This window comes from Botrytis sinoallii (assembly GCF_014898435.1).
Source record: "Botrytis sinoallii strain Bc 23 chromosome Unknown BSIN_013, whole genome shotgun sequence".
NCBI lineage: Eukaryota > Fungi > Ascomycota > Leotiomycetes > Helotiales > Sclerotiniaceae > Botrytis > Botrytis sinoallii.
The window spans coordinates 437,935-465,495 of record NW_024066040.1 but is presented as its reverse complement, the minus strand read 5'-3'; the positions used below and the strand labels follow the sequence as shown (position 1 = coordinate 465,495).

General features: G+C 42.4%; 7 protein-coding genes across 7 annotated transcripts; 3 read left to right on the top strand and 4 right to left on the bottom strand.

Annotated features, from left to right (window-relative positions):
• Window positions 1-1,968: 1,968 nt before the first annotated feature.
• On the top strand, window positions 1,969-4,876 carry EAF02_007589 (uncharacterized protein; the record flags this gene model as incomplete). The annotated part of the gene is made up of 5 exons (XM_038903637.1): window positions 1,969-2,191; window positions 2,269-3,026; window positions 3,122-3,338; window positions 3,620-4,593; window positions 4,820-4,876. 5 exons carry the CDS (start codon window positions 1,969-1,971, stop codon window positions 4,874-4,876), a joined length of 2,229 nt encoding a protein of 742 aa, XP_038756451.1.
• Window positions 4,877-5,622: 746 nt separating this feature from the next.
• EAF02_007588 (uncharacterized protein) lies at window positions 5,623-8,329 on the bottom strand (the record flags this gene model as incomplete). The annotated part of the gene is made up of 4 exons (XM_038903636.1): window positions 8,015-8,329; window positions 7,931-7,962; window positions 7,794-7,873; window positions 5,623-7,729 (listed from the first exon to the last, which is right to left on the bottom strand). The coding sequence occupies exons 1-4, from the start codon at window positions 8,112-8,114 to the stop codon at window positions 5,623-5,625; spliced, it is 2,319 nt and encodes a 772-aa protein (XP_038756450.1). The 5' UTR covers window positions 8,115-8,329.
• Window positions 8,330-11,077: 2,748 nt separating this feature from the next.
• EAF02_007587 (uncharacterized protein) lies at window positions 11,078-14,438 on the bottom strand (the record flags this gene model as incomplete). The annotated part of the gene is made up of 4 exons (XM_038903635.1): window positions 11,078-12,822; window positions 12,887-14,188; window positions 14,245-14,341; window positions 14,406-14,438. 4 exons carry the CDS (start codon window positions 14,436-14,438, stop codon window positions 11,078-11,080), a joined length of 3,177 nt encoding a protein of 1,058 aa, XP_038756449.1.
• Window positions 14,439-15,952: 1,514 nt separating this feature from the next.
• On the bottom strand, window positions 15,953-17,890 carry EAF02_007586 (uncharacterized protein; the record flags this gene model as incomplete). The annotated part of the gene is made up of 4 exons (XM_038903634.1): window positions 15,953-16,606; window positions 16,674-16,868; window positions 17,388-17,475; window positions 17,748-17,890. The coding sequence occupies 4 exons, from the start codon at window positions 17,888-17,890 to the stop codon at window positions 15,953-15,955; spliced, it is 1,080 nt and encodes a 359-aa protein (XP_038756448.1).
• A 2,153-nt stretch (window positions 17,891-20,043) lies between these two features.
• Window positions 20,044-21,164, top strand: EAF02_007585 (uncharacterized protein; the record flags this gene model as incomplete). The annotated part of the gene is made up of 2 exons (XM_038903633.1): window positions 20,044-20,103; window positions 20,175-21,164. The coding sequence occupies 2 exons, from the start codon at window positions 20,044-20,046 to the stop codon at window positions 21,162-21,164; spliced, it is 1,050 nt and encodes a 349-aa protein (XP_038756447.1).
• Window positions 21,165-22,304: 1,140 nt separating this feature from the next.
• On the top strand, window positions 22,305-23,769 carry EAF02_007584 (uncharacterized protein; the record flags this gene model as incomplete). The annotated part of the gene is made up of 8 exons (XM_038903632.1): window positions 22,305-22,413; window positions 22,471-22,550; window positions 22,608-22,689; window positions 22,804-22,871; window positions 22,924-22,980; window positions 23,027-23,038; window positions 23,218-23,636; window positions 23,721-23,769. The coding sequence occupies 8 exons, from the start codon at window positions 22,305-22,307 to the stop codon at window positions 23,767-23,769; spliced, it is 876 nt and encodes a 291-aa protein (XP_038756446.1).
• A 1,994-nt stretch (window positions 23,770-25,763) lies between these two features.
• Window positions 25,764-27,561, bottom strand: EAF02_007583 (uncharacterized protein; the record flags this gene model as incomplete). Its single annotated transcript, XM_038903631.1, has 4 exons — window positions 25,764-26,068; window positions 26,449-26,864; window positions 26,914-27,146; window positions 27,196-27,561. The coding sequence occupies 4 exons, from the start codon at window positions 27,559-27,561 to the stop codon at window positions 25,764-25,766; spliced, it is 1,320 nt and encodes a 439-aa protein (XP_038756445.1).

Genomic DNA, 27,561 nt, shown 5'->3' with positions numbered 1-27,561 from the left:
GTTGAAATGTATATGTGGAGCTTGTGTATGTAGAGGTATGGTATATATGTATGTGTATTATGTGTATTATGTGTATTATGTGTATTATGTGTATTATGTGTATTATGTGTATTATGTGTATTATGTGTATTATGTGTATTATGTGTATTATGTGTATTATGTGTATTATGTGTATTATGTGTATCATGTGTATCATGTGTATTGAAATCGATAGCGGGTTTATTGTAGTGTATGTACTATCTGTACTATCTCTATTGTATGTATTGCATGTATTGCATGTATTGTATTGTATTGTATGTATATAATTGGTCGAGAATCAAGATCGAGATAGGCTTTACTTGTCTTGTTTACCTACCGAGCCTACTTGTTTGTATGCGTCTTCGTTACTCCACATACTGTGGAGCGTTTGGGCGATTGGATAGGAGGAGAGAGGGTGGATCAATAGATGCCCAGACCAGGTGGGCAGATGAATATAACGTTCGTTAGTGGCGTTGGGATGGGGCGGGTACGAGATGTAGATTGTGGAGCTTTCTTTTGGTTTTTAGATTTTGATGGATGGTGGATGGATGGTGGATGGATGGATGGATGGATGGATGGATGGATGGATGGAGAGTGGTGTGTGTGATGAGAGTATTTTCGGTAAGGGATTTATGTGTGTGTGTATATATGTATATATGTATGATGAATAGATGGATGGATGACTAATCAAATGAGTGATTGAATATCTAATTAATATATCCATAGATATTGATATCGACATGAGGATATCATATTTCCATCTTGCGATTAGATAGATAGATATAGATACCTACAAAAGTTATCTAAATACGACATCCACCCTCGGACTCGCGAAAGTATAGCTACCGGTGCAAGAGAGATGGCTTTCTATCCACATGCACATTCGACATTTCGACTCTGTTCTGTCTAGGGGAGTAGAGTAACCGAGATGGGATTGGTGGATGGCGATATATAATTGGTGGGTGGTGACGGGTTGGTAGATAGCGGGAGGTGCTACTAGGTGTATATATGTATGAGGTATGTATGTGTGCATTGAGTTGGAATTTATCCTTTGGCACTTGCAGTTACTTGCACTGGTGAGTGTAGGTACGAGGACTAAGTACGAGATGAGGACCAGCTAGGTATTTTACTATGAAGTGCTTTTCATTCGTTTCGTTTCGTTTCGTCTCGTTATCTTGGTTTCTTTTTATTTCTTCATCTTCTTCATCTTCTTCATCTTCCTCCTCCTCCTCCTCCTCTTCTTCAACTTCTACACTCTACTGTCGTTTTCACCTCACCTCGATCATCACTGTCGCTTTCGCAGATATATTTCTGGTGCTTTATTATCAGTCATCAACTTGATGATAGACACAATTATATATTCCTCAATCGTTTCGATTGCTATAAATAAATACCGGATTCTTTCTTTCTTTCTTTCCTTCTTCTTTCGTTGAAGTCCCGATAACCTTAAGCCTTGATCTTCAATTTTGGGGAAATTCTCCACCGGGAGCTCTTATCAGTCACCCACGAGCCACTCCACATTCCAGAGCTCCATGCGATAAAAATAAAAATATTCGAGTACGTCATAGCCAATTCCGGACCGCGATAGAATTCTCGGAAACTCCTTTGTCGTTTTCGGAAAATACCTATCGATTTATATTTATAGATATATTCGAATTCAAAACGACACGCTCTTGGCAGATTGCTTTAGGTTGTGTGGTTGTGTCCATCGCCGAATTCGCAATGCGATTTTGAATGTGAGGATTGGGTTACATGAGTGAAATGGATGGTTATTCACTATTTGATGTATGAACAATTTCTTGAGGAAATCTCTGCTGGAAATTTCAATCTTATATGGATTTTATGAGGTATATTGTGTTTAGTTTGGTTTAACCGAATTCAACTTGAGGAGAGATATTTGGAGATTTGGTATCTGCTTCAACAAATCAAGTGAGAGAAATTCCACGCACAATGTCGCCATTACGAAAAGTTTCTCCTCCTGCAAAGGTTGAGATGCGCAATTCTCAACAACCTCTTATGGAAATGGTCCAAGCTGGACGCTCAAATGTGTCGTTAGCAATAAATATCAACGCGGGCCCTTCGAATTCACCTAGTTCTACTACAGATATTGTCAGACCGGATTCACAAAGACTTTCAAATACTCCGCCAATGGAAAGACGTGCATCTAATTTAAGTATGAATCGAAAATCATATTTGCCAGTTATACCATCTCTCTCAATCTTCGACTTCATCAACGACAGTTAATAGTAGTGACGAAACAAAAGTGGTCTAATGGTGGTACGATTTCACCTGCAGGTTCTTCTTCTTCTGGAGATCTACCTCTTCCTACATCCACAGATTCGAGTGGAAATACACCAAGCAATGGAAATACAAATAAGAGAGGAAAGGGTCTGAGTTCTCCGCAACAACTTCTAAGACGAAAATCAGAATTGGCAGGAATAGGTTTGCAGATTGGAGATCCATCACGAACGGGTACACAAAAAGGATTAAAAGATCTAGGCCATGATTACTCCCGCTATCCCAATTCTCGCACACCATCTTCATACGGTTCGGAACTAAATGCTCCTCGTCCACTTTTTATATCTGAAGCGTCTACATCCTCCGACTCCTTATCCTCTTCTATACCTCGAAATCCCTTTCGCGATTCCAGCGCCGCTCTCATCGATAATCCTGAAAAATGGAATTATCCCGACGACCGCGTAGCAGCATTCCATCCCTATTTTGGAGGTGAAAAGGGATTTATACTATATGATGATGAAATTGAAGATGATGATAATCTTCACATGCCGAATGAAAATGATGATCGGGATTTTAAACCTACGTTTCATGAATGGATGGAAAAGAAAAGTTTGATAAATGCCATTGGAGGGGTTTTAATGGTTATTGGATTGCTTTGTGTTTTTATCTTGTTGCCGGTGTTGACTTTTACGACGAGGGTTTGGGGGACCGGAGGAGGTGGTGGTGGGAATTATGTGGATTATGGACCGGCGTGGGCGCATGTTAATAATGTTAGTTTGATCTTTTTTTGTCTTGCGTTTTGTCTTTTCTCTCAATCTGTACCCTTTCTCCTCCCGAATCTTTCATGCTAACTCCCACAACAGAGAACTTATCCCTCCTGCGCAATGTTCGCACAACCCTAATCGATCCCGACACACCCCAAGCTTCGAGAACCAGAAAATCAACATTTAATGGGGAACTCTCCAATCTGGTTTTCTCGGATGAATTTAATAATAATAATCGAACTTTTTATCCTGGGGATGATCCATTTTGGACGGCGCCGAATATTTGGTATGGGGCTACGCAGGACATGGAGTGGTATGGTGAGTTTTTGAGATTTCTTCTTGTTTGGGATGGAGATGAGGATGGTGATTAAGGGAAAAGATGATTTCAGTATTGGATTTTGAGATTTGGCGAAAATTAAGGGGAAGAGAGGAGGCGAGAGAAGAGCCGAGAAACTGAAGGTGGAATTAAGGTTGTGGGGCTCTTGGCATGCATGATGAGCAAGTCAGATTTGGTTTCCATATTTCAGCAATGATGCATGCCGTTCTGGACTTCGTATTTTGACAATATTGTTCACTGCCATATACTAATACTCCTATAGATCCCGTAGCCGTCACAACTGGAGGAGGCACTCTGCAATTACGCATGGATGCTTTTGCAAACCATAACCTCGGATACCAATCCGGTATGCTTAACTCTTGGAACCAACTTTGTTTCAAAGGCGGTATCCTCGAAGTATCCATCTCCCTTCCAGGCCCCTCCGCAGTTCCTGGTCTCTGGCCCGGTGTCTGGTCCATGGGTAATTTGGGTCGTCCAGGCTATAAAGCTACTACCGAAGGCGTGTGGCCTTACACCTACAACTCCTGCGATTACGGTATTACCCCAAACCAAAGTTCTCCCGATGGACTTTCCGAGCTCCCAGGTCAAAAACTCAATTCCTGCACATGCAAAGGCCAAGATCATCCCACCCCCGGAACCGGTCGCGGAGCCCCAGAAATCGACGTCCTAGAAGGAAGCGTCGATCCCAATAATCGCATTGGAGTCGTAACACAATCATTTCAAGTCGCTCCCTTTGACGTCTTTTATCGACCCAATCACGCATTCCCTCCAAATCCCAACTACAACACCACAAATATGAATTCGTATTGCGGCGGTCCTTTCCAACAAGCGATCTCCGGCACCACCCTCCTCAACAACGACTGGTACGACGGCCTCCAATACCAAAAATACGCATTCGAATACACCCCCGGCGTTTCCTCCACGGGCAAAATCGCCTGGTTCGTCGGCGACGAACAAACATTCATGATGGACGGCCGCGCCATTGGCCAAAACGGAAATGTAGCCCAGAGACTCGTAAGCGAGGAACCCATGAGTGTGATTCTCAACCTGGGCATCAGCGGCGCCTGGAGTCAGATTTTGCTCGGCGATCTGAGGTTTCCGACAACCATGCACGTGGATTATGTGAGGATTTATCAGCGCGAGGGGATGGAGAGCGTCACGTGTGATCCGAAAGGTTGGGAGACGACGGAGTATATTGAGAAACATCCGGTGGCGTATCGGAATGCGAATTTGACGGTATGTTTTATTTCGGTGTTTTGTTTTGATCCTCCTCCCCTTTCCCCTTTCCATCCATCCACCTCCCTACCCACCCCCCAAACTACCCACTCACCCCCCTATCCATCCATCCATCCACTCACCCCCCTATCCACCCCCCTACACATCACCACAATAATCTAATCCAAACCAAACCAAACCAAAACCAAAAAACCCCAGCTAACAACCCACTCTCCCACCCCAACAGGCATGGAACCAAACAGGCTACGAATGGCCTACCAATTCATTGATGAATGATTGTTAATTGTTAATTATTAACTATAAATAATATAATTGCTTAAATAATACATATAAATATAATATAACTATAAATATAACTATAATCTGATTGCTTGATAATACATACATGTATAGATATATCCATATAAACTATTCATTCATCTTCTGTCTTCTGTTTTTCGTCTTCTGTCTTGTTTCTTTCTGTTCCTTTTTCTCTCTCATAAATACACATATACTTACATCACCATCATCATCACCATCACCATCACCATCATCATCACTCAAACTCACTACTAAACTCAATTAACTTAACATCATTTCATATCATATCATCCCATTTCGTTCAATGCAAAAGAACACTAGACTATCTAGAGATCTACTTTCCATTCCATTCCATACCATGCCATGCCATGCCATTATATTTCATTTTCCTTCAATCCCCATACAATATCCCCATTCATCGCGTCGCATAGCATTGCAAAACTTTTCTTTCCCATCACTCAAGCTCATCATTCCCTATTCATCATACAACGCATAGTGTAATCGATCAACCAGACATATACGAATGATATCAATCCGCTCCCAGCAGAAAAAAAAGAGCAAATCAAACTAATTAGCTAGCTGAAGCTTAATGCAAGTAAACTCCTTAAATCGCAAGCGAAGTTGTGAAAAAAAAAGAGAAGAAAATAACAAGGCAAAAAACACCAGACCTCCCTAAATCCATCCGAAGAAAAAATATCTGGTAACTAATTATCGGTAAACTGGATAAATTTACCAATCAAAGCGGGTTCCTGATTTCTCTCCCCGATTAGTTGTAGGTACTGGTTTTGGTTTGACTGCTAACTTTCCATTCTTTCCTCTCTTCAAATATCCACTACCATCTAACCATGGTGTCTCCTTTGTCATCTTCTTCTCAAAATTCGAAATCTTATCTTCCATTTGAAGAGTCAATCCAATATCATCCAATCCATTGACTAAACAATGTTTTCTGAATTCTTCCACCTCGAAACTACAGATTTTCTTTCCAGATTCATCATTGATGACTTGATTTGGAAGATCAATTTCAATTTCCTTGCCTGCATATGCTTCTGCTGCAATGGCATTGAGATCGGCTTTGTTGGTAATTGGGATTGGAAGCATACCATTCTTGAAAGTGTTGTTGAAGAAGATATCCGCGAAAGATGGGGCAATGATACATTTGATACCGAAATCAAGAAGAGCCCATGGAGCGTGCTCACGAGAACTTCCACATCCGAAATTTGGTCCAGTGACAACGAGAACCTTAGCCTTTCTGTATGGTTCTTGGTTAAGAACGAATTCCGGCTTCTCCGTTCCATCTTCGTTGAAACGAAGAGCATAGAAAAGAGCAGATCCAAGGCCAGTTCTCTTGATAGTCTTCAAAAATTGTTTAGGAATGATAGCGTCGGTATCGGCATTAGCTCGGTCTAATGGTGCTGCGATTCCCTTGTAGATTTCGAATTTTGGAAGACCAGCAGAGGAGTGTGCAGCGGTGGTGTTTGTGTGTGGGGAGTTATCTTCTGGTTGATCACCAATAACTTCTCGCTCTTCATCATCAGTCTCGACACGTTCATCAACATGTGCCTTGCCTTGATAACTAGTTGGTGATACCTTCTTCGGTGCTGAATCGGCTCCCTGGGCAAATTTTCTCACATCTGTAAGCTTGCCAACAATAGCGGAAGCTGCTGCTGAAGCTGGCGATACCAAATGAGTACGACTTCCAGCTCCTTGACGACCTTCGAAATTTCTGTTACTGGTACTAGCACATCTCTCCTTTGGTGCCAAGATATCAGGGTTCATTCCGAGACACATACTGCAACCAGCTTCTCTCCATTCGAAACCAGCATCCATGAAAATCTTATCCAGACCTTCATCTTCTGCCATACTCTTGACAAGACCGGAACCTGGAACAACCATTGCTCGCTTGATGTTGGCAGCAATCTTTTTTCCCTTGACAATACCAGCTGCAGCTCGGAGATCCTCAATTCTGGCATTTGTACAAGAGCCAATGAAAACCTTGTCCAAAACAATCTCTTCCATTGGAGTTCCGGCAGTAAGTCCCATATATTCCAACATCTTAATAGCATTCTCCTTCTTTCCCTTGTCGGTGTAAGATTCTGGATCTGGAACCGAACCAGTAATTGGAACGACATCTTCAGGACTGGTACCCCAAGTAACTGTCGGAGCAACATCCTTTGCATCGATAAAGACATCGATATCGTACTTGGCGTTTTCGTCTGATTGTAAACTCTTCCAGTATTTTGTAGCTCTCTCCCATTCCTCCGAACCATACTTTGGAGCAAGTGGTCTATCCTTGAGATACTCAAAAGTGGTCTCATCTGGAGCAATCATACCAGCTCTGGCACCACCCTCGATAGACATGTTACAGATCGACATTCTACCTTCCATACTCAAGCTTCGAATAACCGAACCACAAAACTCAATGACGGCACCCGTTCCACCAGCCGTACCAATTCTTCCAATCGCATGTAAGACGACATCCTTTGCTGTGACACCTGGTGCAAGTTCACCATCGATTTGAATTCTCATATTCTTGCTTCGCTTGGTGATCAAAGTCTGTGTCGCAAGTACATGCTCCACTTCGCTCGTACCAATTCCGAAAGCCAAAGATCCAAAGGCACCATGTGTGGAAGTGTGACTGTCACCACAAACGACCGTGGTACCCGGAAGAGTGAAACCTTGTTCAGGACCAATGATGTGCACAATACCTTGACGCTTATCACCGAGACCAAAGTATGTGATTCCAAAATCCTTGACATTATCTTCGAGTGTCATACATTGAAGTCTAGAATCTTCTTCCTCGACGAAAGTTTCGATGTTTTTGAGGGATTTTCGGGAACTGGTTGGAACGTTCTAAAGGGAGCATTAGATTTGCATTTTTGTTGGATTTCATAGACGCAAACTTACATTGATCAGTTGTAGCAAGAGTACAATCTGGTCTTCTAACTTTTCTACCGGCATTTTTTAAACCCTCGAAAGCTTGCTATAAAAAATTGGTTAGGAAATTGACCCCATGATAAAGTACCAAAAAGGAACATACCGGTGAAGTGACTTCATGTACCAAATGTCTATCTATATCAAGAATCAGTATTTGAATGCCCAATTCCTTTCGAAATCCACATACCGATGTAAAGTAAGATGGTGCCATCCATTCTCTCATCTACGATATGGTCTTGGAGAACCTTATCGTAGAGAGTTTGAGGTCTCCCTTCAGCAGTAGGCATATTGGCGACTTGGATTGAAAATAACAAGACAAAGGTATCCTTCTAGTGTCGTATCTCTTTCTTCCCTCTGGTGATTGACTTGGTATTGAATTCCCCCAAAGAACAAATTCTCAAAACTCCTCGGACAGAAACTTTTATGAATGAAACGAAAAGAATTTCAGAAAAGGATTTACAAGAGTAGTAGAAGTAAGTAAGTAAGTAGTCAAGAGAATGATTCAAGTTTCCAGGGAGTGCGGGGTGGATATTATTTATGATGCTCTCCTCTCGAACAAACTCAAAGACCACTGGTACCGATATCGGGGTTGTAGCTCCCAGATGATCTCCGGTCGGTGCAGATCCGGTGGCCAATGAAAGGAAAGGTATTACCCTTTTCTGCCACTTTCTTGTCTTTGTCATGTTCATGCAAGTTGACTCTGGAGCTGGGAATTGGATCCACTTTTATTTGGGAAACCAGCTTTTGTGTTGTGGATCTGCTATGTAATGATGTATTGACCAATTAAATTACATGTATTATTGACTATAAATGATTCGTATTACTCATAAAGGCCCCTCACTGTCGCTCACTCTCGAAGGCGGTGAGGGTTGTTTTTATACTGTACATCCATCGTATACGTAGGTATGGTAATCCAATGACTCAATCAAAGTCGTCGCGAAAGCGGAAGGGTTGAGTCGTCGAGACTCCAGTATCGGAATGTTTGACCTAACCATCGACTCTGTAGATAATACCGTGACCTAGGGATGTTAATGTCAGGTTGGTTGAATGACATAGAATATAAAAGATAGAATACTAGTATATAGGTACAACATGCAATATATTTATATTTCAAATCTCTACTTCCTATCATATATAGTATCAGTCAGTACTTAGTAATCAAGATATTCAAAACTCCATTCTCAACATAGGTACTATCAAAAGATTCATCAAACATCTGAATCTTCATATCAAGCCAATCCAAGCCAAATCTAGCCCTCAGTTAGCCTGCACCCAGTCACCCTCTCCCATCACCCTCTCCCATCTCATCTTCCCACCACCCGTCCCCCACCACCACGGTGAATCCGTTCCCCAATCCCCCTCATCCATCCATCCATCCATCCATCCATCCCATCTACAAACAAGCCAACCCCCGATCCCGAAATAAGATCTCCATTACCTAGTACCTACCGCACCACTACGAGTATACCATCCAGTCTCCAGCCACCTTCCTATTTCCATCCCATTTCATCCAAATCATCCAAATCAATCTATTCCATCCGCTCATCCTATTTCGGTGTGTGCCTAGATATGCACACATACATACCTAGTACATACAGTACCTATCTCGCTTTCCATCGGCCCGAGCCCCCTCCCAAATCTACGAGTCCCTATCCCTATCCCATCCCCATCCCGATCTATCGATCTCTCCCCTACAAAACAACCCCGCAAAATACAAAATACAAAATACAACATACCACACCGCCGCACCAGGCGACCTCGCATATCTATTTTCATATTCTTCAAATCCTCATATCTTCACCGATATCGGAGCTCGGAGCTCTGTTACAGATTTGTTCATTCACTACCACTACTACCATCTACTAGATACTCACCATCTATTCACTCTCGAGTAACCCCATCCCATTCATCCATCCCAATATATCCCGATTTATCCTCATGAGTTGTCCCTTCACCTTCCCCCTTCCGAGGTATCCAAGTAAAAGCTAGTCAAATCAGATCAGATCAGATCAAATCCAGCATCCCAATCCCAATCTCAATCTCAATCCTCCCAGCCCAAGTATCCCAAGTCTAGTATCCCCATTTCCAATTCCCAATTCCATCTTCCATCTTCGAATTCCCCATTCTCATCCCCCATCACCCATCTCGCGACCGCCATTCCCTCCCCTCCCCTCCCCTCCCCAATCTCACCAATCTCACCACCCACCCAAACACCAGTATCACAACCTCCACCATCATTTCACCATATCCTCACCCTCTATCATCATCATCCTCACCCCATCCACAATATCCCGCTAACCTTACCACGCACACGTACGGTATACAGAGGTTGATGGGATAAGTCGTGTAAGCCCCACTTTTAATAAAAGTTGCTGTTTTACGAAATTCCAATGCTGCTTTTACTAATTTTACTACATATTCAGCCATCCCCCCCAAAATTTCGAATTTTGAATCCTTTTATTCAAATTTTCAACTCTTATAATTTTAAAGCTTTTGAAGCTTTCAAAGCTTTCTATAGGTTCTAAATAGGCTTAGAATAGCATTTCTAAAAAAAAACCAAACAATCTGAATTTCGATAAATTTGAGTGATTTTGCTAGGGGTAGAATAAAATTTACAATACTTTCACCACCTAGAGTTCACCATATAAATTTTCAATCGCGTGATGATATGATTGGTCCAAACGATAAAAAAGGGGAAAAGCTTGGTCGCTTTTGGGTGTGTTTTACAATACTTACGCCGTCAACCTCTATATATCACAACCTTCTCATCACGTTCATTCATCATTCATTCATTCGTTCATCCATTTACTCCCTCTAACCCTTAGTTAACCAAACAAATTTAAAATAAAATAAAATTCCCCCCTCCCTTCCAATTTCGATTTCAGGTCCAAAACCTACCTATTGCAATCTTACAATGACTACCTGGTAGCTCGCTAACTACAGTATTCATTTATTTTACCGAGTTACTCACCTTTAACATCTAATACCTAGGTAACTAAAACACTTGAATACTTAAATTACTTCCATGAATGTATTACATCGCTTTACTTTTCTTTCCCCAACTCCCAAAATCTAGCAAATTTCATATCCGCAGATACTGTCGATAGCAAAATGTGCTGTGTAAACCCCAAAAGATCTTTTCTCCCTCCTTTCCCCAACACCATGCTATAGAAACCCCACAAAAACCTATATAAAATAATCATCCCCGATATCTTCATCCCACCAACTCACCATCTCACCATCATACCATCTACTCCAACCCCCTCTTCATCCTCACATACCCACCCCAATCTATCTTCCTTTCTCCCTCCAAATCCTCCTTCCATCCCTCCCCCTCCCCATCCCACAAACCCAATCCACAAAGATGTCTCATAGTAGGTCTCCCATGTGGACAATTCCACGGCTGTTCAATCTCTCCCATATGCCTCACCACCTTTTCCATTTGTCCCTTTGTCAATGATTTCCCAATCATAATACTACTCCTACAAGCCCTCATCGCGAACATTTTTCTAACTTTACTCGGCCTTACCATTCCGGCTCTACCACCACTTTCCGCCAGTAGCGCAATCAATTCCTCAAGATCATTGATCGAGAAAGTGGTTTCTCGAGAAACAGGAAGAGAGACAAGTTGACATCTTCCCCCTACGTCTTGGGACGATTGATCGATGGTCAAAATGAATCCATTTTGTTCCAAAATATCGAGGTTTTCAGCTACAATTTCTTCCTCGAGTGCTGTGAGAGAAAGTGTTTTGGGGTAAACCAATCTTTGCGATTGTACTATTGTAGTAGCTTGCAATCGTTCAAAATTGTACTTTTCGTCTGATGAATGTTGATCGATAATGAAAACATTATCTGCTGTTTGTATTCCACCATTTTCAGTCGTCGGCTCAGGAGCTTTCGATGCGAGAATAAAGCCGAGATTGAATTGACCAATAATTTTCATCTTAGCGAAATCACTCTTGGAGATTGTGAGGGAGAGCCGCTCTTCGGCACCGTCAGAATCGAGAGCTTCGTCTTGAGAAGTAGAAGCAGTTTGGTTTGCGTACAAAGAGAGTGCATCTTGCAAAGATTCAAACTTCTGATTTATATCAAGAACAGTAGTGTCAACAGTCTGTGTCAAGTTCAACGTGGATTCCTTCCTCTTCGCGCCACCTTTGACAAGTAATTTTGCACGAGAAATATTTTCTTGAGATGGTAGCGCAGCCGTTCTTTCAACCTCCTTAATCATCTCTTGGACTTTCGCTTCTTCGCGAACCTTTTTCTCCTTCTCATCCAAGTACTCTCCATCTTCCTCCTCTCCATCTGCATTGTCTTCTGGAGGAGCTTCTGATAACACAGAAGCATCCTCATCTGCCGGAGAAGCTGTTGGTAAATCTTCATCGACATCTGCATCAGAAGCGCTTGAGGAATCAGGTGCAGCTGTTTCTAACGTAGATTCTGGCTCTTCTATATCGATCATATCCGTATCATCGCTAGCTTCTGAGGTTTGAGTTCCAGGTGCACCGAATCGTTGCAGAAGCCGTTTCCCAAAAGATGGCATAGGTAAGTTCTGCTGAAGTTTCCCACTTTCACGCAGGGAAGCAGAATTACTGTCAACTTTCAATCTTTTAGGGGGAGGTGTTCCAATAGAGCTCGTCACAGTATGATCACCTATTGTTATTGTAGCCGTCTCTTGTTGAGAACGTTGTGGTCTGCTACTTCCAAGCGAGCTCAGTATTCCCGGAGTAGACATCGGGGATGGTGATATAAGTTGAGGAATGGGCGGATCTTCAGCGCCTTCTAACGCTTTTGACCCTTCTCTCGAGACGCTAGCCTCAGCCATCCGGTTATTAAAATCAGCAACGTGTCGAGGGGGTCTATAAGTGGGCGCAGGCTGAGAGTCTTGAGCAGTCGCAATCGAGCTTTCAGGGCTCACAAGATCATCTTCAGCCTCCTCAACCCGAGCAGCTTCCCTGCCAAACTTGGATATCAATCTTTGCTTTTCCTTCGACGGACCTTGGTCAACATCTTGCATAGCCTTCGAGGTGCAGGTGTTGATCACTCCGTTCCTCAGACTTACGACCGACCCAATTCGAAATCAAACTTATAGCTGCGCCATCTCGCGACAATGAGTTTCGTGATATAGAAGAACGTTTTGCTTTTGAATTAGACTGCACTTGAGAATCCTGACTAGCTGTGCTTTGAGCGTTACTAGATCGTCTAGAGTCCGAGATTGCGCCCGAAGCTTGCTCTCCCTCTCCCTCTTCCTCCTCCTCTTCTTCCGCGTCACCCTCCTCGGCAGATTGCGGGGATGCTTGCGGACGCTTTTGCAAATTTTTCGATGCACTAGCAGCCTCTCGATTAATAGTCAACTGTTTATATTGTGGTTGCTTCTGTGCTGACAACTGAGACACTGTTATTGTATGGTCCTGGCCTTCAAAAAGTCCAGCAAGAGCCGTCTTGAGGTTCTCCAACATACGACTCTGATCATGTAGTAAAATAGTACGTTTGTCAGGGCTAACATTGACATCATACAAATGAGTGTCTAACTCGATATTAGCAAATATGAATGGTGACTGAGTGCTTCCCCATCCATTATATGATTTATAGACCTCGTTAAAAGCCTTTGCCACTTGAGGAAGTCCACACGGTCTTGAATTTACGAAAAACATTTGCCTGTCAGGAGTTTGACGTCCTTCTCCCGTAGCTGGACGCGAAATATGACCAATAATTCGGATGTCTTTGGAGTCATCATCAATTTGTGTACTCCGTTTCTGACTGGGGCCACTCGTAGGCTCTAACTCCAGACGTAAATCCATTGGTATCAATTGGGTAAGAGTCTTCGCACCAAAAACGTTAACAATGTTCTCTCTAGTGGTAGGATTTCCTTTTGTAGAAAAAATTGTTGTCTTTTTGCCCTTGGCTGCCTGTTGCGAGACAGTAAATTTGATACCCGTTTGTATACAAGCATATTGTCCCAGAACACCTGTAACCTTACTCCATTCTCGTTTTATATTCTTCTCAAGCTCTCGTCTTCTCACTGGCAGATTGTTGAATAGGTTCTCTACTATCACCGTAGTTCCTTTTTGCGCCGCCACAACAGATGTGCCTTTTAACTTCCCTGAGATCTCGAATTCGAGCTTCGTACCTTTCGGGGCACTTTCTGGCATGCATGTAATGACAGAAAAATTTGAGAGCGCACATAGTGAAGATAAGGCTTCGCCGCGGAATCCAAATGTTTGAAGGGTCGTAAGGTCGTTGTATGTGGTCAATTTCGAGGTATAATGTTTGAGTGCTAGGGTATCATAATTGTGCGGAGAAATGCCACCACCATTGTCTTGTACCTCGATTGCTTCGAGTCCTTGATTTTTAAATCGCACATCTATTGAATCTTTAGTAAGCTAGATCTCAAGAGTATAGGTATGTAAACGTTCTTACCAATACTCGTTGCTCCAGCATCCAGACTATTCTCCACCAGTTCTTTCACCACCGAACATAAATCGACAATTACTTGGCCAGACTGGATCTGATGGATCTGTAGATTTGTAAATCATTAGTAAGTACTATATAGTGAGCTGAAGTCCTAGAGATATTCTCACCGTCCGGCCTTCAATAGGTTTTATAGTAGCCATGTCATTTTCCTTTCGTTGTTGAACGCGGTTGATGTTGGGAAGACGCGCCTGAAGATCCACGACTTTAAAGTGGTTCGTTTTCGCGTCATAGAATGTCACTTCGACTTCAATGTGATGAATGGTAATACAAATTTTATTAGCTATTTTATTATTTGAACGGATCTCGAAGTGAAATACTACATGTTCGAAAAGAAGGAGCACTGGTCGATTGAACCTTTCAGATGGGAAACCAGATACAGCGTCTACAATTGCTAACACCGGTCTGTACTCTCTCTCTTCCTTGAACCTAAATTTCGCGGGGTCAGATCACCGGAGCACACCAGAGCAAAGTACTATGGACTATGGAATCTCCTACAGCTCTTCTCTTTCTTTCCAAAGCATAAATATCGACTTGAGCCAATTCCCACAAACACAGTTTTAGTAAGTCAGTATGTCTACTCGAGGTCTACTACACTTTTCAAGCTCGTCGATAAATTCAAGCTAGATTCCAGCTTGGCCAATAAAGGTTGATGCTATTTTCTTGCATTAGGTTATACACATCACAATCGTTAGCTAATAATTTCGTGGGAAACCTTCACCGCTTTCGTCGATCAGGAGGCCCATTCATCGATATCGGGAGAAAAGGAGATAATAGATAGAGAGATAGCATAGCATGATAAGATAGTGATAGATAGGCTCGAGAGAGAGAGAGATAAGAGATTTTTTTTCATCATTTTCGCAGCATCATGTCATAAGAAAGGTAGAAATGGAGTCTTCAGAACCATGAACTTTTATTTTGCTCCCGAAACGGAATCATCTCATCAGTAAAGGCTAAACTATATCACAACGCTGCCATCCGCTTGCTATTGAAATATTGGACCGGCTTTCGTTGCAAAAAGGGAAGCGATAGTGCATGAACATGCATGGACAGCACGAGCTTTGATTTTTGCGTCGTGCATGAGCAGAAGGGGGAGGAAAACCTGGCGAGAAAGAATCCAACTTCATATCTACTCTTAACTCTCCATTGAAACTTATAGCTTAGAGTTCCTCCTTTCCTCAACAGCGTTGCCAATCGTGAAGTGTACGACAGACTTCATGCTGTTGCATGTCCAAGTCTAAAACGGGTGTCGTAAATTGCAATAGTTAAAAGATGTCGAAAGCGAAAGGTGGGTGGCTTATTATTTTGACATTAAAGTGGTGACGCGACCATCCATGCGTCTACCCGAATAATTTTTTTGGTGATGTGATAAGGATCATAAACATGACATGGGAAAGAAATGCAAGAAAGGAAGCGCATATTTTTGTAGTAGTACAATCCATCAATATGGGTGGATACTGGAGTACCAGTAGCAGTTTGATGTGAAGAGAATGCAAACAAATTTCCATTGGGATCAATGTGCTGCACTAGAGTAGAGGAAAGGGTTCGTTATGTGGTATCATCCATTGACAAGAAGCAAAAAAAAACGCCACACGCCAATCTTGATATTTTCATGAATCGCATAAGATCAATGAGAGGTGGTGGTGATTTTGCTGAACTATGAAGTGACTGATTGTGGAGTTGACGACTCACTGTCCCCAACCATATCTGCAACGCGCATTTTCTTAGCGCGAGGTGCCCCGTCACGCAATTCGTTGAGTTCACGTTCAACATCATCCAGGCGACGCTTCAATTGATTTTCTCGACGTTGAGATTCCTCGAGTCGATTCATTAAATTATGCTCTGATTCTCTAAGCATCGCCACTCCTTGATTCGCATTGGCTTCATCCTGTTCAAGTTGGGTAACTCGACCACGAAAGAGTTCGTTTATAACCTCCAGCTCGTTGACGCGGGTTTTCAAAGAAGAATTCTGGGCGATAAGCTGTTCGTATGTCTGAGGCACTTCAAGACCATGCGGACCATTCATAGAAGGGGACGTGGACCGTATATCGCCGGGAGAAGGTTGTCGGATGTGCATAGGCGGAAGAGACGGGGAATGATTGTAATGATGTTCTTCCAAGCCATTTCCGTTGAATGGTGGTAAATGATTACCATACATCGAAGGAGTCGCAGTTCTAGAGATAGGAGAGTTCGATCCATCTGAATGACCATTGGCAGACTTTCCTGATGCTCTTCTATGTCCAAGTGAACCTGGCGGTGGTGTGCCAGCTTGCGATCGCGCTTGGTCAAGACCATTAGCTTCGTATAGAGTCTGCGACAGAACGCGTTAGTCATGGTGCCACTTCTGCAAAAACAATTATGATAGAATAAATAAACACCTTTTTCTTTGCACCTTGAGCAGTGCCTGAACTCTTAACGCGATTTCGACTCTTGATAACATCTGTCTTGAGGCTTATCGGCCGAGGTCGCCCGTGCAATTTCAGGAAGAGACCACAAGCATTGCATAATACCGAACCTATTTCATCTCTTCGCCATAAAGGAGTCGTGGAAGTCTGACAATTCTGACAGGTAGGCTGTTGGGTTTCGCGATCATTGTTAGCCATTGTAGCCATGATTGTGGTATAGATAGTATGATAATTTGCAAAATCGCTATCGTTATCGGAGATTGGGAAGGAACGAAAATTCTCGCAGATTGCTCTTGCTGATATCGCTTGAGGTAGGAAGTAGTGGGATGGGCAGGCACGGACGGAAAATCCCGAGTACGGTTGATCATAAAAGACTAAATGACAAGGGATGATGGACCCTTGAAGAAAAGGTGACCGTATAATACTTATCGGCACATCAATCCCTAAGGATTGGTAGGATAGGAGGGACAGGACGAAGAATATGGATTAGGAAAGGAAGAAAATGGAAAAGGTAAATAAACCTGTTACATGGAGATCAGATCATCAGACTCAGAGAGAGACATTGTAGAATGTTCCCGGCGATTTTCTGAACAATGACCATATAAAGAATAGAACGGGAGTTTGATACAAGTAGACGACGTATAGCGGCATAAAGTGGTAGGTGAAAAAAGAGAATATACAACATACTGGTGAATTGTTTTGCCCTCCTCCGGATGTAGCAGATGGTGATGATGTCGCATACCCCATATTTACATTTTGTCCAACATTGAATGCTCTATAGTGTGCTAAATTAGCTTTTGAACCATGCTTTAGTATGCTGTGCATCATAGAATTCAATCATATGAAACTATAATTCCCTTATCCATGAAAGCTTCAAGGAATCCCAATGTTGATTCAAATATCTTCGAGGATGGATTGTCTTTGTTCATTCATAAGAAACAAGAAGCATTGAACTCAAAACTTTCATCTCCAATTGGATTGAAACCCTTCCATCATCCGAGACAATAGTAACATCGATTTGTATTTTCCTCCGCAATTTAAACGTACCTCAATTGTGGTGAACTTGTACCCGAAGCTAATGAAGCCAGTGCTGATAGCCCAGGTAGTTGCGGCAGTGATGCGCTATGGTGTAGAGAGGAGTTCACTGTCGAGGTCGAAGATGGTCGAGAAATTGGATCCATGGGTGGCATGATTGGCAATGATTGCCTCCCATCACTTATTGAGGGTGACATTCGGAACGGAGGCAGATCTCGACTTGAGTCTCCTGACGAAGGCCGCAGATGGATATCGAGGGGCGATGCCCGATAAATGGGAGCGAGTGTAGAAGCCGTGGTTGCGGTTTGGGGGGGTTGTTATTAAAATCACGTCCGAAATAGAACGCGAGGTATGTGGTTGTATTAAGGTTGAAATCGACTGTTCCTTAACTTTTATATATCTTCAAATGTCTATATCGAAAATAGCAGAGATCGTTCGAATTATAACTAGAAGGAGGGCGACTACGCTGACACTAGTAGCTAGAATGAAATTATTCTTCGAGAATTGCAGGTAAGTGAATGAAGCACGAGACTTTTCGGTTGACCCAAACGAATGACAATGATATTCAAACTTTTAAAAGGGATCGATTTGAATTTTGGGTATATGAGAACGATGAATGAAGAGACAGTAAATGATGTTACAATACAATGTATCAAATCAGAGTTGCAAAGGTAGAGAGAGAAGTTATTGAGGGAAAAGGAATGGCAGCTGGATCCTGGCCGCCCCTTATCCATTCGCGCTACCCTGCAATCGAAACAATCTATAAAAAGGATACTCCCGGACGCAAGGTACCTGATAATGACAATATGACAAGCTCCAAAAATGTACAATTTTTACTACGAGGAATGAGTTATCTACCTACTCATCATTACTTTTGAAATCAAAGAATGTATTTGAAATTGGAGTACAATACGTAGGAGTTTCACATTGTTATGATTGAATTGAACCACTTCATCTCCTCGGAATCTCCTCTACTCTGTGCAAATCTCTAGGTACAGCATTGAGCACATCAATCGATGCATGCAAGATCGGAACATCCATCTCACTAAAGCTGCTGCTAAGAAGCTATGGTAATATGAAGTTTCAAGATTCAGATAGATGGACGGATAAAAAGCAATCTTCTAGAAGCAGTACGACAGAACGAGAATGAATGGAAGCAATCATCACTCAAAGTAAGCTTATCATCTAGATTGAGTGTAACCTCTCTTGAATCCTCTCATGCGATCAATGCAAGCCCTAATTATCATAATCTATACACAACAGTTGGTATCGTATGCTAGGTCTGATTCGCCTGATTCGATCAAGCTATACGATATGATATATAATGATATGTATCCGGGTGGAGGTTATGAGGAGATGATCCACGACTATGGCGCTAAGGCGGCACAAGGGTTTGAAAGTTCCTGACGAACTGAGATAATTGAGTGGATCAGCTCAATCGGCACTCGATAAACAATCGAGACAATCTCAACAGTGTACAAGGAAATTAACAAGGCTGACCATTAAGAATCCTTGAAAACGAGCCATCGAGAACAACTTTAGTTTACCCCTGAGATCGAAATTTAAGATTACGGTCACTTCTGTAGGTTAGAAGGAAGCTCAAGGAAGGAAAGGATAAAAATAAAATGTGTCACGAGCCAGTTGGAAACAATAGATTAGTCCTTTCCTGTCCCGATCATGTGTGCGTATAAATAAAGACGTACGGAGTAATGTGCATGGTGGACCTATTCTGAGATGCTCAGGTGTATATATCCATTTACCCCAATAAGCTGATCAGCGTAAATCGAGCAATGATATGCATAAATGATATAAGCTGGCATGGACGGCATGAACGGCATAAACGGCATTAACGGGTAGGTACCATTGAGATCCTACATAACATGAGGGTCTTCAGCTGGTAAAAAGAGGGCCGAGTTGTACTGAGTACAGGTACGGAGTAAAAACGTTTATGGATGACGAATTCGTGGAACACGATTTGATAACTTTAATCCTAATCGCCTCAATTACCAGCAATCTGTAAATCTGTCAATCTTGTCAATCAATCCTCCGCTTGAATATTCAGGGGTAAACGAATATTCCGATTCAGCCGACCCAGGATTGGACCTCGTGATCCATATCACGTGATTAATACACTAATGGCACTCTTTGATGACCGTAGCCACGAGCTTACAAGCTACTACGGAAACCTAGATCAAATGCAAAGTCTCAAAAATATTCTACTCGTAATTCTGCCATAACTTTTTTTTGAGTAGGAATTTTAATTTTGAAAGCTTCACCAGTCAAACACCCCTCACCATCAGCATTCACAATGCCTTCGGTATACAATAAGGAAAAGCCTTGGGATACAGATGATATTGATAAGTGGAAGGTAAATTCTCCAAGACTTCTAAAGTTTTTCAATTCCACAAGTTCGGCGCAATACTAATTAATACCTCCTAGATTGAAGCATTCACACCTGCCGACAATGCAGGCGGTACCTTCACAGAAGAGTCCTCCTTCGCCACACTCTTCCCCAAATATCGCGAAGTATATCTTAAGACAGTCTGGCCACTTATAATGAAATCACTCGAGAAATATGGTATTGCTGCGACACTTGATTTGCGCGAAGGTTCTATGACGGTCAAGACCACCCGAAAGACATACGATCCAGCCGCTATTCTCAACGCACGAGATCTTATTAAGCTACTTGCACGAAGTGTGCCTGCGCCACAAGCGATCAAGATTCTTGAAGATGGTGTAGCATGCGATGTTATCAAGATCCGTAACCTGGTTCGAAATAAGGAACGATTCGTGAAGAGAAGACAGAGAATCTTAGGTCCAAATGGAAGCACCTTGAAAGCGTTGGAACTCCTTACAGAATGCTATCTACTAGTTCAAGGAAATACCGTATCAGCAATGGGTCCTTACAAAGGCCTAAAAGAGATTCGACGAATCATCGAAGATTGCATGGCCAACATTCATCCTATTTATCACATCAAGGAACTAATGATCAAGCGAGAGTTGGCAAAGGACCCAGAATTAGCGGGCGAGAGTTGGGATAGATTTCTGCCACAATTCAAGAAGAGGAATTTGAACAAGAGAAGAGTGCCTAGAAACGTTACCGACAAGAGCAAGAAGGTTTACACCCCATTCCCACCAGCACAAGAGAAGAGCAAGGTTGATCTACAAATTGAGAGTGGAGAGTACTTCTTGGGCAAGCAAGCAAAGGAGAGGAAAGCTCAAGAGGAAAGAATAGAGAAGCAGAGAGAGGAGAAAGAGGAGAAGATGAAGAAGAGGGCCGAAGAATTCGAGGCACCAGCCGAAGATGGAGAGAAGAAAGAGAAGAAGAGAAAGAGAGATAAGGATAGTGGGGAGAAGAAGGAAAAGAAGAAATCGAAAAAGAAGAAGAGCAGTGATGCTGATGGGGATATCGATATGGCCGAAGACTAAAACTAATTTATCATGTGTATCAAGGATGGTATATCGAGGCGCAATCGGGCGTTCGTGGGAAAAAGATACCTAATACAGTTTTGTATGTGGTAGATAGTATGATCTATCTAAATTTTGTAGACTCGTACCAATTCAAGTATTTTCTACAAGCTCATTTCTGTGGGAATTCCCTTTGCAACTGCAAACCTCGTCCCCGATGGCCGGACGGACAATGGAGAAACTTGACATAGGAATTCCGCATGCAATATAGAAATATGGACGTGTACAAGCCGATTGGCAAAATAGGAAGATGGATCCGCTGACAAAGATCACACTTCTCCAAGTTCAGCAGATCCCCCGAAGACTTACTAAACAACCTTAATACTTTAATACTTTATAACCATCACGCAACCTTTCAATTCATATCTCCAAGCACACATGTAAGGATAATTGGTTATCTTTTATCTACGTCCCTGTAGATTCATCTCTGACCTGCATATATGCGGAGAAGACGGTAGTTGCTAGTCCTCTTTTTTATTCCGACCATACAATGAGCAGCGATACTCTTCATGTTACGAATTTATTTATGATATCCAGTGATAATCGGGAATTCGCATCAAGTCGGGAAGGTGGTTGAATGGTGGCTATCGTGCATGTTTCTAGAATAAGAAACTTGTGGTCTGGCGAGTGCTTGGCATTCCACTCACGAGCATTGCTCTATACCAACTCTTGGAATCCTTGTACATATTTGAAGAAGAACAAAAATCTTGGCGGACAACGGCCGTCCCCGATTTATGCTATCAGTAGTTTGGTATATGCGCGTCGAGATCGTTCCGTATCTTTGATGTGTTATTCGTGGGTGGTGTTGAAGATCTCTGAGGGTGGGTGGAAATTGGGTGGAATGGGAAGGCAAAATAAGTGGTACCTGCCTCTTTCATAACCACCATCACGGAGGGGAAAAACGATGTGGATAGCTTCACATGTAGGACGTCACAACCCACATTGATGCCACTCTTAGTATGTGGACGATATAATCCATTGTCTGAAGTATAAAGAGTTATGTATTTCCATCCAAGCTTTTGATCAACCAGCAATCTTTTCCAACAGCAGATCAATCCCCACGGCTTTTTTCTCCATCTTTCTTGGCGTTCCAACTTCATCATGAAGGTTCAAACTAGTGCAGCTCTTCTCATTTCCTCTTGGGTCCCAGCTACCTACGCTTGGGGTACCTTGGGGCATTACACTGTTGGATACGTTGCCACTAACTTCGGTGAGTAATGATCTTTACCATGATATCAGACGTATCTCTAATATCACGCTTCCGCAGTCTCTACCGCCACAAAGACCTATTTCCAAGACATTTTGGGTGATACCAGCACAGATTATTTGGCCTCTGTTGCTACCTGGGTTAGTCTTCCGATATAGATATGAAAGTGAACATGCATTTTTCTAAACCCTCTACAGGCTGATTCATACCGATATACCACTGCTGGAACTTTCTCGGCACCTTTCCATTACATTGATGCTCAAGATAACCCACCTACTTGTGAGTAAAGAGATTTTCATAACGAGTTCCTCAAGTTTATTGATAAGGGGAAACTTTTCTGCTCAACTCAGTTACCTTATCGAGTAAAACGATGCTGATGCAATACTTTTTCAGCTTGTGGCGTTTCATACTCCAGAGATTGTGGATCTGCAGGATGTGTCATTAGTGCCATCAACAACTACGTGAGTCTGTCGTAGATCAATGTCATTTACAAGTGATGCTAATCCACAATAGACAACCATCTTACAAAAGGGCACTGCAAGTGCTGCCAATTTGGATATTGCTGCCAAGGTAAGCACCGATCCTTCTTTCAGAAACCATTACTAATATTCCCTAGATGATCATTCACGTATGTTCTGATTTCCTCTCCCAATTCTGGATTCTATCATGTCTCCATTCTCCCTATTCTACATGTCATTTCCAAGGCACATGGACATCTCGCACAAAAAAGATGCTCCGTACCATTTTTGTCCCCACGTGGGCGAAACGTCAATATATCCATAACCACCCCTTGCTCATACATCCTAGTTCCTCGGCGACATCCACCAACCTCTCCACGATGAAAACCTCGATGTAGGTGGAAACACCATCTCCGTCACCTACGCCGGCAAAAAAACCAACCTCCATTCAATTTGGGACACTGCTATTCCCGAACAATACACTGGCGGTTACGCACTTTCTGATGCCAAGACATGGGCAGCAACTCTTACCACCGCCATTAAAACCGGAACATATTCTTCCTTGAAAGCAGGCTGGACTAAAGATATCGATATCGATGACCCAGTTACTTCCTCAATGGTTTGGGCGTCTGATACAAATGCCTATGTTTGCAGTACTGTTTTGGTAGATGGAGTTTCCGCGGTCGAGTCAGGTGATTTGAGCACCAATGGATATTACACAGCCGCGATCCCAGTCGTTAAGTTGCAGATTGCCAAGGCAGGATACAGGTTAGTAGCAGTTCCTCACTTTCTTTATTTCTATCGAGGAATTGGTATTTAGAGAGTATGATAGCTAATTGTTGATGAAAACAGACTTGCAGCTTGGTTGGACTTGATTGCTACTGGTACTACTAACCTCTAAATGAAATGAGAGTTGGAAATAGGGGAAAATAATGAGGGGAAAAGGTGGTGGAGGAAGTGTATATAAGAGCTCGTTTCAAAATGTCAATATTCATCCCTAGGCAACTTTTAAATGCACAATACATACACTTTTAACAAATAAATCTCAGTACTTCTGATAGGACAATAACACAAGATCATTCAAGGTGGAATTACAATTCAGAGTGTTTAAGGGATCTAGTCAATACAACGAATCATGAGCCAAATAGTATACTCTTGTACCAATCTTGCTAGCGAGGTTCTGTAAATATTGCCTAGTTACATGTTCGCCCATGTCTATTTAAATGAACATACAACGCTCACCTTAGCGAGAATGAATGAGAAGCCGTTATTACCTATGCATAGCAACATTTTGCATTTATATACGAGAGCACAAAAAATCATGTCATGAAGTCACCTCAACTAATCTCTCATCCGGTGTATACACAATATAGGATCCTGATATGAAATTAGTCTATTCTCAAAAGGACTCTATTGTAAAACATGAGATAATCGTAGAACCACGCTTATATATAAACACACAAACACATACATACATACACATTGTTTGAATTCAAGCTAAAAAGATATCAAACCAACCTCATCCATATACCCACCCTACTTCAGAAAATTTCCCAAATTACATATATATTCCCTCAAGCACGAATCAGGAAATTCGTCTCCCTATCTAATTCGATCAGATGGTATATCAACGGCTCAACTTCAACTCGAAGTACACTAATACTCGTTCTGTAGATAGATAGTCAATTAATGTGATTTTATTCATACTATCATATAGCATAGTGATAATCATATCCTCTACAGTTCTAGCTTAGCTACTTTCTTGTGGATAAACTATTGAAAAATGGACGTATAGGTGAGATGGATCGAGATATTTGGGGTTTATTTTTGGTGATGCCATTGAGATGGAATGAACGGATTAAATTGGAAAGTTCGTCCATTCCCGCAGATTGCGTAGTGTATGGATTGAATAATCATTGTATAATAGGTAGTTATGATAAGAATCTGCAACGTCGAGATTTTCATCACCCATATAGAAGGGAGTGGAGGAGATAGGTACGACATTATCACAATGAGAAATCAATGAAACGAAGTAGGTATAAACGTCGGAACAATATCTCCATTCATCCCTTTACTACATAACCAAACCATCTTCTCCAGTCTCATTCCATGTCTTCCACTCCACCACCAAATTCCGCACCAAATCAGCATGCCGTTTCTTCTTCCTTCCAATCTTCTCTCATCTACGAATTCCAATTCCAATCCATATATCACCAGCGTCAATCCCTCTACCATCCAATCATCACCATATCTCAACATTAGATATAAATATTATATGAATAATAATTCCCAAGTCCAGCCACCCGCCCACCAAGTAAAGCTCGCCAAGCCCACTCGCTTTTCCAACCCCCTAGTCCAATCTTCACTAGAAAGAGATAGGACAGAAACTGTTCCTGTAAAAAGTTCGTTCCAAAAAAGACTAAAGTCCGCGCCAAAAGAATCGTGTATGAACATCAATCACATATACGCATCATAAAAATTTAAAAAAAGGTAATCAAGTAAAAACACTTGAATCCATCACTCCGTCTCCCTCCAATCCGTGATACGAATAAGCATAAAATAGGGGTATAAATACGACAGAAAAAAATGGCAAGGAAACTGGTTCCGATAGACTTCAAAGATGTCATGTCTAGGATATGGAGTATTCGGGAACTCCTGCACCATAGGTGATATATTCGGTTTGAAGAAATAATTCGAAGCAAAAGGGAATGTTGCGTTGAGCAAAAATAATATAAGAATGTATGTGTTGGACAGAAAAAGAAGTCATGATAAAGGCGAAGCCGAAGAAAGCATTACGTGGTCCAGACGTATTAGAAGATAGTATTTGAAAAGATATCCAGGAGATGGGAAATTATATGATGATAATGAGGATATAGTATCATCAAATGACAGCGATCAGATTAAGCAGCCGATGGCAAGGAGGAGGACGAGGCCAAATATCGAATTTGATAATTCAGTTGATGTAGCTACCGATTTCTTGGTACTTGACGCTGTTGCAGAAGCGGTTTCGGCGGCACTTGCGATTGGACTCATTGCTCCAGTGCTAGTGCCAGTGCTGGAAACAGTTTGGGCAAGGGAGACACTCGATGCGCCAAAAGTAGAATTTCCAGCTTGAAGAAACACGTGAGCTTCGTCGGTTGGATAGGCGGAAGCAACAATAGAGGTCGTTGTGTGGCTGAAAAGTGAGGAAGTTGGGCTCGCTTTGGTAGAAATCGACAAGGATAAGATTGCGGAAGATGAAGACGAAGAGGAGGAGGATGAGGATGAAGATGAGGAGGAGGAGGAGGAAGAGGAGGAGGAAGAGGAGGAAGAGGAGGAGGAAGAGGAAGAGAGGAGGAAGAGGAGGAGGGGAGGAAGAGAGGAGGAAGAGAGGAGGAAGAGGAGGAGGAGGAGGAGAGGAGGAGGAGGAGGAGGAGAGGAGGAGGAGAGAAGACGAGAAGAGAAGATGTAGATGAGGATGTAGATGTAGACGAGATAGAACTGCTAGTTGATGGAGGTGGAGTTGACGAAGTAGTTGGAGTAGAAGATGATGAGCTGGGAGTTGGAGTTGGGGTTGGTGAAGGAGTTGGCGAAGCACTACTTGAAGCAGCTTTAGATGATGAGGAAGCCGAAGATCCAGAACCGCCGAGCTCAAACACCACAACCTCGGCAGTTAGACCTGAAGGGACAGTGACAACACAAAAGTTGGCACCTCCAGCCCCTGCAGCTTGATCGGCGCTGGTAACTCCTCCGATTCCATCAACTGATGGATCAATTGAACAAGGAAGCCCATTACATCCAGACCCAGAACATTCAATTTTGATACCAAAAGTAGGCATGGTATCTGAAAGGGAGGAGGATGTCCAAATTGGATTCCAACCAATTTTAAGGTAGGTATCACCGTTAGCGACAGTGTTAGCTCCGGCAACATATGGAGCCCAATTTCCAATAGGTTTTGAGCCATCACCCCAAATACAAGCATCAGCAGTCGAGACTCCTGGAGCATTGATATAGTAGCTATAGACTGTTAGGACAACAAAATCACAGTATGATATTCAATACTTACTGGGCTGCGGTTTCACACCAGTAGCTTGTACCTGGAACCGCCAATTGAGAGGATCCATCCACTGATGTTGGAATTAACATAGCCTCATTTCCAGGTAGAACCGTTTGACAGAATGAAACGCTTCCACCACAGCTGTTTACAACTCCAACTGTACCAGTCCCCGACACACAATAAGGTTGGTTGGAGAATGGTTTGCTGACTTTGCCGTTTGAGTCGCAGTATAATCCTCCATCCTGCGAAACGATTAGTATTTTATTTAGGCTCAAAATAATCCCAACATACCATAGATAATGGATAAGTGTATGAAGTGGCTTTTGGATTCCATTGCGCCATCACTTGACCAGGAGGACAAGCATATGGACAATATGAGCCTGGAGTACAAGCTTGATCTGGACTCATTGCCCATCCCGCATTTTTAGAATCGGGTGTAATAGCAACCAATCCAGCATCCGTTGGAAATGCGCAAGTATCACGCTTTTGTAACAAGTTCTTAGAATCTTCTGCTCGTGGTGATGCATGAAGTCTATTATGAGAGTGTCGTTTTTGTAAGATATCGAGATGGGATAGCCCATGGCCCAGCTTGGCTTCGCAAGGTAATAATAAGATTGCTGCGACAGCAATTGCGATTGGTACATTGAGGAACTTCAT